The 11,793-nt window shown below is 41.3% G+C and overlaps 1 protein-coding gene across 1 annotated transcript; it reads left to right on the forward strand.

Annotated features, from left to right (window-relative positions):
• The first annotated feature begins 2,546 nt into the window (after positions 1-2,546).
• LOC101827764 (60S ribosomal protein L5-like) lies at positions 2,547-3,510 on the forward strand. The gene is given in 2 exon segments (XM_040732930.1): positions 2,547-2,639; positions 2,641-3,510. Coding segments are annotated over 2 exon segments (894 nt in total). The 5' UTR covers positions 2,547-2,561; the 3' UTR covers positions 3,457-3,510.
• The last annotated feature ends 8,283 nt before the right edge of the window (positions 3,511-11,793 follow it).

An 11,793-nucleotide genomic window follows, 5' to 3' on the forward strand; every position in this document is an offset into this window, starting at 1 on the left:
TTCTATCATTTATATATTGTCCTTCTGGGGTCTTTGATGGAGTTGAAGACAGATAGTTACGCTTATGGTTTGCCTTAGTTATGATAAAGGTAAGTTACATATAAAACTTTAGACTCATAAAGATAGGATAGATAGAATATTTTCTTTAAATTTTGTCAAAGGTTAATAGACTAAATATTATGATTATAATAATTCTTGTTTGATAACTGTTTTGTTATATATAATTTTATTATGTTAAAGTTATAACCTTCCTTTTTATTTATAAAGAAAAGAGGAGAATGCTGGGAAGAGGAAGGCAGAGAGGAGTCGTCAAAGAGACTCCATTTAGCTACTGGGAAGGTAGGAAGGACATTCTCTAGTAAGACAAGGCCATGTGGAAATACAAAGATTAATAGTTATGGGTTAATAATTAACAAAGAGCTAGCCAGGCCAGGAGGTGGTGGTGCCCGCCTTTAATCCCAGCACTCGGGAGGCAGAGGCAGGCGGATCTCTGTGAGTTCAAGGCCAGGCTGGACCAACAGCCTCCAAAACAATACAGAAAAACCCTGTCTTGTAAAACCAAAAAAAAAAAAAAAAAAAAGAGCTAGCCAATAAGAAGCCTGAGCCATTGTCCAAACAGTTTGAAATTAATATAAGCCTTTATGTGTTTATTTGGGGCTAAAGGACTGCCAGACATAGCTAAAAGAAACTTTGGTCAGCATGTTTATCCCCCATCTCTGATCTCTGCCCTCAAATTCCTCTTATATTTCTTCCAACACATCCCCTCCCAAATGTCTCTCTCTCTCTCTCTCTCTCTCTCTCTCTCTCTCTCTCTCTCTCTCTCTCTCTCTCTCTCTCAACTTATTAAGTTCATATAGCACTGTCCATATGAGCCAGGTGTGAGGGTGTGGAGACCATTCTTTGGAGCACGGGAAACCTGCCTGTGGCCACATCTTCAGAAACTAACAATTCCCCTTTCCCTAGCCGCCATCAACTACCAGCAAAGCATGGTTCCTGGAGATCACCTGCCACCTGTGCTGGGTTGCTGGCTGGCTTGATGTACAGATCCTTGTGCACATAACCACATCTGTACAATAGCTGCGCCATGTCCGGAGATGTCGGTACAATAGCTGCGCCATGTCCGGAGATGGCATTTCACAGGGCTCCGTACTCCAGATTTCCTCCAGATTTCATGGCTTTTCTGCCTCCTCGTCCACCGTTCCCTGAGGCTTGCTGGCCTGAAGTTAGGTGTCCCATTGAGGGCTGAGCACGTGGTCTCTTAATCCCAGTGCTTTGTCCTGTTAACGTATCTCTCCTGTCAGCTACTGCCCACTGACAATGAAGCATCTATAGGGGCAGTCAGTTAAATTCAGTTTTGCCTTTTACAGTAAACACCTGCACAGATCCAATCCATTCACAGAGTGAGGTAGGCAGACAATGTGACACAAAGCGGTGTGCGCATGACAAGATAAAGTTACACCTGTGTGTGCATTTGTGCACACAGAATATGTGTGAGCATGACTGTGCACATATAAAGGGACAGGAAAATCTTCATTTTTGCCTGGGCATCTCATTCAGTTTGAACGCCTAAGTTATGGTGAATTTTAAGTGTATCCATGAATTGTAAGGCACTCTAAAGGTTAACTCTGCCTCAATCTAGGGAGTAGATGTGTCAAATTCCATGGAGCAAAAATAACTCTTAATTTGATAAAGTAAAGCCATCAATTAACAAGTTGTTCAACTTAGTAAAAGTGAAATACATAAGCAACAGACTCCATGGCATAGATGCTCAAGGGCAACAAAACATTCAGGGTCCTGTATACACAAGATTCCAGGTTCAATGGTCACTACTTCATGAACTGGACCTGTTGGCATAAGCCTTGGGAGGTAGAGGCAGGAGGATCATCCCTAACTCTATAGAGTTTGAGGCCAGTGAAATGACTCAGTGGGTAAAATCATTTGCCATGTAAGACTGACAACTTAAGTTTGATCCCTGGAACCAGTAGTGGAACAGGACAAGAGACTCCCAAAAGTAGTCCCCAGACCTCCATGCATGTGCTGGAGCATGCACATATCTACAGTCACACATATTTCATATTATACACACACACACACACACACACACACATACACACACACAATTTTATTCCACCAGTGTTACTGAGCACCTACTATGTGTCAGCACTACAAGAATAAAGATGACACCAATGTGGCTGAAGTAACGTGACCGTTAAAAAAAAGATGGAATCCAAATATCTAGAAAATGCTAGAACTAAGGTAAATAGCCTGTTGCTTTAGCCCATATAAGATGAAGAGTAACTCTAGGCCAAGGGCTTTTCTGCTTTCCTAAACAATCTGGTGCTCTGGAAGAGAGAAATTAACCACAGAGAGCGTTAAAGAAGCATTCATGACAGTTCCCTGAACGTCCAGTTAGACAATTATGTTCTTCACAGTCCTATCACTTGATATATAGAACATTCCTTTGAGGGGGGTGAAATTATTGTTTCAATTTTATATACAAAATGTTTTTACAATTAAATATATGTTGTTCAAGAGTTGATAAAATAGGTCTGTTCCGCAGGATGGGGTTCCTGAAAGTTGTCAAGAATAAGGCCTACTTTAAGAGGTACCAAGTGAGGGTTAGAAGGCAGCAAGAGGGTAAAAACCGACTACTATGCTCGGAAGCCATTGGTGATCCAGGACAAAAACAAGTACAACACACCCAAATACAGGATGATAGTTCGTGTGACTAACAGAGACATCATCTGCCAGATTGCCTATGCCCATATAGAAAGGGACATAATAGTCTGCGCAGCATATGCACACGAGCTGCCCAAATACGGTGTGAAAGTTGGCCTGATAAATTATGCTGCAGCCTATTGTAATGGCCTGCTGCTGGCTCGCAGGCTTCTCAATAGGTTTGGAATGGACAAGATCTACGAAGGCCAAGTAGAGGTGACTAGAGACGAATATAATGTGAAGAGCCTTGATGGTCAGCCTGGGGCCTTCACTTGCTATCTGGATGCTGGTCTTGCCCAAACTGCAACTGGCAATAAAGTGTTTGGGGCCCTGAAGGGCGCTGTGGATGGCGGCTTGTCTATTCCTCATAGTACCAAACGATTCCCTGGTTATGATTCTGAAAGCAAGGAGTTCAATGCAGAAGTGCATCGGAAGCACATCATGGGACAGAATGTCGCAGACTACATGTGTTACCTGATGGAGGAAGATTACGATGCTTATAAGAAACAGTTCTCCCAGTACATAAAGAACAACGTCACTCCAGACATGATGGAGGAGATGTATAAGAAAGCTCACGCTGCTATCCGAGAGAATCCAGTCTATGAGAAGAAGCCCAAGAGAGAGGTGAAGAAGAAGAGGAGGAACCGTCCCAAAATGTCTTTGGCCCAGAAGAAAGATCGGGTTGCTCAAAAGAAGGCAAGCTTCCTCAGAGCTCAAGAACGGGCTACTGAGAGCTAAAGTAATTTTCTATGAAGATTTTTTCATAAAGATAATAAACTTATTGACCAAGCAGCCAAAAAAGAGTTGATAAAATAATACAGTAGATTATTTTCAAAAATGGCACAATTCTCTCTAAAGCCACATGTTGTAATGTGATCCTGTAGGTCTTCTGATCTGGAGAAGGCAGTGCCTGTCTTTCTTTGTTGCATGAACATCTGCCACTTATACCCTGAACGTAAGATATCAGCACCCTGGGAGACTTTTGAAAGCTTCTCTTTAATCTCTATAACCACTGAGATTGCCATGTGGGCAAGCCTGGGATAGTCCACCACAGAATAATTTCACATAGAGAAGAGTCGAAGCAAAGCCATCCTAGACTAGGAACTACCACCCAATATGCCAACAGCACACAGACTTAGAGGAACTCAGTCGATGGGCCTGCCTGACTCTACTCAGGCCAGAATAACAATTCAGGCACCTCGTAGACTTGTGTGCGAACACTAACACCCTTTGTTCCTAGCCACAGCATTGAAAGATGGTCCATTATGATGCTAAAACACAAGAGGGCCTGACTGCAGATGCTATGCATTAAATTGCTGTGTTGTCTTGTCATGCCAAACATTGCAAATGGTGTCCCCACCTCAGAATTCTGGGCCTTTCTTCCCCCCCACCCCCAGTGTTTGTGGCAACAGTGTTGTTCGGTCTTGCTGTTTCACCAGCCCCCAACCCAAATAAGAAGTTTGTCTTGATTATGAGAATTGATTTTCCCATTCTCAGGTTGTTTTTCCTCCCTAAACCCTCATTTCCATCTGCTTTGGGTCAAGGGCAAAGATGGAGCCTTCCAACAAGCCTTTGGCATTGCAGAACTGAGAGCCATCTGTTTGGCTGCAGGCTATTCACCATGGAATCAGCAAGGAACAGGTTTCTGACCAGTGTTTGACAATTTGATAGCTCATCATTACCCAATAAATATGCTAATCATCACCCCTGAAGTGGGACTAAAACAGTAATTTGGTTGCAAACATCTCAAGCACCCTCAGAAGTTACAGAGTGGAGGCCATGGGGCTTAACTTCAGAAAACTGTCATTTTGTGACTTATCTCATCTCAGTCACTCTGACCAGCCAGGATTGTGCAGGAGATTAAATGCGGTGTCTTGTTACCAGACATAAGTGGACACCCACCCACTTTCCTGAACTTGTCACTTCACCCACTTTGCAAGTAACTTCTAAACTGAGTTTTCCTTTTCAGTAGCTCTTGTGGATTACTCTAGAAATCAAAAAGCTTATGTTTATAAGGAAAGCAGAGGGCTAGGATGCATTTCCTAATGCCCTCATCTGACCATAGGAGTCATTTTAAAATCAGATTCCAGAATCTATTCCTCCACCTAGATGGGATAGAAGGTCCTCTTAAGTAAGTGATGGACATGATGACACCCATCTGATCCGTTTAAACCACTGATTTCTATATTCATCATTTCATTATTTTTAATATTGATAAAGAAAATGAGTGTGAAAACCATGAAAGAATTTGATCCTGGTCCTATTGTGTATTTGCTTTTATTTAATGGATATTATTATAAATGTAAATAAGTTGTGTTCCACATATCAGATATCTACACACTGGGCATATTCAACCCATGATCCACAAGCCACATGATTGAGAGTATCTATAAATGTAAATTTACATAGAAGATGAGGGGATGAGTCCTATGTTTGCATTAGTAACTCAATTGCATTGTGCTCATATAAACTTCATAGGAGACAATGTAATGTTGAGGTGTCAAAAGGCTGGGCAGTTTTAAGTCATCACTGTATAAGCAGTGCCTCTTGGAGTTGAGCAGTGTATTAACTGTGAGACTGCACACAGCCTTCCCAGAATGAAGTGTTACTGTGTTGAGACTCAGTTGTACACTGGTCTAATTTATTCCATGCTGTGTAAAGTGGTGGTTTTCAAGCTGTATCATGCCTTAAGAGACTCCATTTAACAAGCCGGGGGATTTTTATTCTATTTTGAGGATGTGGGATTATCTCATGCCTGGGTTTATAAATAAATGGTACCTGTCTCTGGCACCGCCCACAGACTGATACATATTCCTAAAAGTAATAGGGGACCACCCTAGAAACGTATCCAAGTAAACTGAAGCTATGTGAACACATGGACATATATTAAAATCATACCAGAGAAACTAGACCCAAGAAATTTCTTGAATGCAATAGACAAAAGAAAGCTGAACCTCATACAGGGGAGGGCACCGAATACAGCCATTTTTAACTCTCCTGCCCCACCAACATTTCCTCTGCCCACCCAGAGTGTGTGTGTGTGTGTGTGTGTGTGTGTGTGTGTGTGTGTGTGTGTGTAGGTACTGACAGAGAACTTCTAACTATCCAGGGGCTTCAGCTCAATCTGGACCCCACTTCTGACACAGTCTACCATAGTTTCACTCCATCCATCTCCATCTGGACCTGGCCCAGGATGATCCCACCTGCCACGTCTGCAGCTCAGCTATGATCATAGAGCCTGATTCTGCTGAGGTGTCTCTGGCAGACCTCCAATACTGGTGACTAGCTGACTCCCTTCAGAGATTCTCCTCTCATCCCTACCAGTGTCCTTCTTTTGTCTCTAGGTTAGTAGTTTCTGTAACTCTTTGAACTCTAGTGCAGCCTAGTTACTCTTTGTAGTTATTCTGCAATATAGATAGATAATAGATAGATAGATGATACATGATACATAGATAGATAGATAGATAGATAGATAGATAGATAGATAGATGGATAGATAGGCAGGCAGGCAGGCAGGCAGACAGACAGACAGACAGACAGATAGAAACTATATGATGTGTAATATGTAACAGGAGAGAAATGGCAAGTTAGTTAAGTTTCACTCCTCAGCAAAGAAACTTCTTTTGGGGGCAGAAGACATTACAGGTACCCATTGTTGTGCAAAATGCAGAGAACAAGTGAACACGGGTACTCAACCCAAATTGGTACATCTACACTGTAAGCCCTACACCCAAGGCTCAAATAAAACCACAGAAGAGGGGTGGGAAGATTGTAAGAGCTAGAGGACCAGGGTGCCTGCTGCTAGAAAGTGTCTTCTAGATATGACGGGAAAGCTGTCCCCATGAAACTCAACAGCATTGTCATCAAAACAAGACCCACATAATGACAACAGCAATCCATGTGCCAATATGGGTGAGGAAAACTCACAAGTCTCCCTCCCTAGATAAAGAGCTAAAGGGAATCAATAATATTGAGAGAAGGAAAAATCCATATTCTCCAAGAATGAGGTCCCTGTTATGTTATATACTCCCGGTCATCCCTAAATACATGTACATATAAGAAACATTAAGTGGACTCAGCAGGTTGTGTGTGTGTGTGTGTGTGTATGTGTTATGTGTAATAATAGTTACAGAAGAAGTCATTGTGGGATATTTGTACATTGTCTGAAGGTGTATAGCTGTAATTGATGGAACAAAAAGCTGAATGGCCAATAGCTAGGCAGGAAGTATGGGCAGGGTTTTCTGGGAGAGAAAGGAAGAGGAGGAGGAAACTAGGCAAGCCAGAGACATGAGGAGACACTGAAGAAACAGGATGGGAAGTACATGACAGAATGTAGATTAATATAAATGGGTTAATTTAAGTTATGAGAGCTAGTTAGGAACAAACCTAAGCTATAGACTGAGGTTTCATAATAAAACATCTCTGTGCCATTATTTGGGAGCTGACTGGTGGCCCAAAGAAAAATCTGACAAATCATAAATTAGAGATAGAGTAGGGAGGGACATGGGAGAAGTTGAAGGTGGAGAGAGAGGGGTGGAAATGATGTAAATACCATACTTATGAATGAAATTCTTAAAAAATAAATATTTCAATTAGAATAAAAGATCCTAATAAAATATCCTGTTTGCTTCTGCCAGCTATCAAGGGAATCAAAAGTCTTTGGCAAACTGATGCTAATGAAACCAATATATCATGAGTTCCCCCCCAAACACTATTGACCCAACTCTCTGCACTAGAAAATCAAGGTCTGTGAAACTCTAGCCCATCACAAACCAATACTTCCCTTCTCACAAAATACTATTGTATTGTGACTTCTTCCTCCAGGCATGACATGATCATACCATCGTCATCTTGGAATGAAGATAACTTTGGCCTGGTATCCATGACAATGAAATAGCTGAACATTCCAAAGACAGATAGGCCATAGTAATGTCAAAAGTGTTTTAAATATGTGATTGTAGTGGAAAGGTGGTCACAGGACCCTCAACTGAGTTCCTAATCATTATTCCTTCCTGCTTGTTCCCTCTGGTTGCTGGGGATGTTGAGAAACTACCAAGTATATTGGAACCAGAAGGTGTATCAAAGTTGGTACTCCATGATGAAGCTTCCAGGAGGTCATCTATCACCTGGGATGGAGTAGGGTTTTGCAGTGATCCATCTGGGTTTTGGATCACTCTTGTTCCTGTAGGAAAGAATCCCTCACCTGTGCTCATACAGCACAGCCCAATAAATTAATTGGTTCACCAAGTTAGACCTATTGCTGGTGCCCTGTCTGAGGGTGAACGGGCATCTATTGGCATCTCTCCAGGGAAGGTAACACAACAAATACAATAAAAAGATACTACCAAACAAAAAAAAGCTATTCAGAAACAATTAGATAAAATAAACAAAATTAGTCTAAGAAATGGCTATGCCACTTCTTGAATACCTACTATTTGTTTGCCTCTCAAGAAGCTCATATTCCAGGACCACATTTTAAGATGTACACCCTTGGTGGACTGGTGCTGTTACTCACTCTCAAAGCACACCCAGCATGCTAGTTGGTGTTTTGAGAGTGAATAACAGCACAGATCCTTAAGAACAGCATGCTTGGTCAACTCCCGAGCTCTGCCCTGTACATCTAAAGAGTCACAGTTGTCAGGACTTCAGGAGGACGCTGCTAATCACAAGGAAGACAGCGGATGGGAGGCACCTGATGGGTTCCTCTGAGCACAAAATGGATTGGGTGCATTTCTAGCCCAGCTTTAAGGAATTCATTTCTTCAGAGCCACATAGACCTGAATGAAAACCACCAAAGATAAACCTGGCTTACTCTTAATAAAATGTAGCTCATCAATTACATCTTTTTCTTTTGCAGACTTTCAAATATCCCCAGGGTTTCAAAATGCTTAGAGAAATTGCTGTCTCAAGCTCTTAGACAACTAGTTTCTACTGCCCCCCCCAACCTCATACTCAACTTTTCTGATTACAGTAACTACTATAAAATTGGTAAAGGCAATTTTCAGGTGTTTTAGCTTTGAATGTGGTTCTCCTTCGCTGCTCTCTAAGCAGTCACTTGTGTGGGGAGGGAATCTGTGTAGCGTATTCTCACAAATGAAATACTAGGCAGAGAGGGTGAAAGATGGGTTGGACTTGTCACGAATAGAGAAGACCTCAACAGATGGTTGGGTTGGTGAGTTGGACCACAGCAACATCAAACAAATAAAAAAAAGCCAGTGTCGAGTCTCCAGGGATCCACACTGCTGAGAGAGATCTGCCAGACCATAACAAATAGCTGGTAAATGAAAAGTGAAACTTCCTGCAGAGGTGCCCGGGATCCCTTCCTCTGTAGTCCCCAGCTCCCCAGCTCCCAGGGACAGGGCTGAGCAGCTCCTTCCTTCTGACCACTCACCAAGAGGTGAAGAAACATGTAAATAACTAGAAAAATCCAGAGTGTCACAGAAGCCAGGATGAGGTGGTGTCTCAGATACTTGTGGAGGCCGAAGGCCTGGTTTTCAGATGCCTCTGAACATCCTGCCTTCACCATCTCCCATTCCCCTGCCTCCTCTGCTTCCTTTGTAACTTGTACATCAAAACCCTTCAAGTGTACAGAGAGGTTGCAAAAATAATCCCCAATACATTAGAAATAGTTCAACGGGTTCCTTTTCTAGACTACACTCAGTCTCCCTTGCTTTCTCAGTACATGTTTATATACAAATACAACACACACACACACAGTAGACACATTTGCTGTCATTTTGCTGAACACCTTGATCCTTCTCCCCCAACACATTTAAGACCTGTCTCTTCAGAGTGATAAATCCTTTTACATAACCCATGTGAGTTACTGAATTCAGGAATCCAGGAGCAATCTGTCATTACGATAAACATACACAACCTACACTCAAATTCCACTAAACTCCATAGTCACATACTCTGTCCAATGTTTGGGTCTCCCCAGACTCCAATCCAGGGTCATGTACTGTATTCCATTGGCTATTCCCATCGGTGTCTTCAATCTGCCAGTCTCCTCTCCTGCCAGCCACAATTTTTGAAGGACACAGGACTGCCCTTCATGTAGACTGTTTCCCATGGAGGGTTTAGAGGAAAAATTATATAATTATATTTTATTAAAACAATTTTTAGCCCTGCCACTGAATCCCCCAGAGGGACCTGGAGGCAGAACAAAGCTGCCATTCCTGTCTTGCCCCCGCACCATCCAAAAGAGAATAAAGGACAGAGCCTTGAACCAATACCCACCAGGAGAGGGAGAGACCCCACTTATAACCACTGGAAGAAGAGATGGGAAAATGACAGTATAATAACACATCCAATGACAGAAAGACTTATTACAACACCACCAGAGTCTAGGGACTCTACACCACCAAGACATGAACATCCCAACACAGATGAAACAGAAGAGGATAACATTAACAACAACTTCATGAAAATGATAGAGGCCCTTAAAGAGGATATGAGAAAATCCCTTAAGGAAATGGAAGAAAAAACAAACCAAAAAATGCAAGAAATCAACAAACCTCTTAAAGAAAGCAAGGGAAGCCAAGAAAAACAATAAAACAGATGAAGGAAACAATTGAAACAGTTTGAGACCTGAAAACTGAAATAGAGACAATAAAGAAAACACAAACTGAGGGAATCCTGGAAATAGAAAGGCTGAGTAAACGATCAGGAAATACAGATGCAAGCATAACCAACAGAATGCAAGAGATGGAAGAGAGAATCTCAGATGCTGAAGATAAACTAGAGGAAATAGATTCATCAACCAAAGAAAATCTTAAATCCAACAAATCCTTAACAAAAAATATTGAGGAAATATGGGACACTGTGAAAAGGCCAAACCTAAGAATAGTACGTATAGAAGAAGGCAAAGAAGCCCAGTTCAAAGATTTAGAAAACATATTCAATAAGGTCATAGAAGAAAACTTTCCCAACCTGAAGAAGGACATGTCTATGAAAGCACAAGAAGAAACATATCAAACACCAAATAGAATGGACCAAAAAAGGTCCTCTTGCCACATAATAATCAAACATAATAATCAAAAAACCAAACATAAAAAATAAAGAAAGATTATTAAGAGCAGTTAAGGAAAAAGGTCAAGTAACATATAAAGGCAGACCTAACAGAATTATATCTGACTTCTCCATGGAAACTCTGCAAGTCAGAAGGTCCTAGATAAATGTTCTACAAACACTAAGAGACCACCAATGCCAGCCCAGACTACTATACCCAGCAAAACTCTCAATCACTATAGATGGAGAAAACAAGATATTCCACGACAAAACTAGATTTACACAACACATATCCACAAATTCAGCCCTACAAAAAGTTCTGGAAGGAAAACTCCAACTCAAGAAAGTTAACTACACTCACAAAACATAGGCAATAAATAATCTCACTCTACCAAAAGCCAGAAATAGGGGAAAAACTCACACACAATACTACCACCAAAAACAAACAAGAATCAACAATCAATGGTCATTAATATCCCTGAATATCAATGGTCTTAACTCACCTATAAAAAGACACAGGCTAACAGAATGGATACAAAGACAGAATCCATCCTTCTGCTGCATAAAAGAAACACACCTCACCTTCAAAGACTGATGTCATCTCAGTGTTAAGGGTTGGAAAAAGATTTTCCAATCAAATGGCCCTAAGCAGCAAGTGGGTGTAGCAATCCTACTATCTAACAAAATAGACTTCAAACTAAAATTAGTCAAAAGAGATGAAGGTCATTTCATTTTCATCACAGGAAAAAAAACATGAAGATGAAGTCTCAATTCTGAACATCTATATACCAAATACAAAGGCACCCACATTTGTAAAAGAAACATTACTAAAACTCAAATCACACATTAAACCCCACATTCTTATAGTGGGAGACTTCAACACCCCACTCTCACCACTGATGAGGACTACCAAATAGAAACTTAACAAAGAAATAAAGGAACTAACAGAAGTTATGACCCAAATGAGTTTAACAGACATCTGTATAACATTCCATACAAAAGAATATACCTTCTTCCCAGTGCCACATAGAACCTTCTCTAAAATCTACCACATACTCAGCAATA

Source organism: Mesocricetus auratus, unplaced genomic scaffold (assembly GCF_017639785.1).
Source record: "Mesocricetus auratus isolate SY011 unplaced genomic scaffold, BCM_Maur_2.0 Super-Scaffold_100028, whole genome shotgun sequence".
Taxonomy (NCBI): domain Eukaryota; kingdom Metazoa; phylum Chordata; class Mammalia; order Rodentia; family Cricetidae; genus Mesocricetus; species Mesocricetus auratus.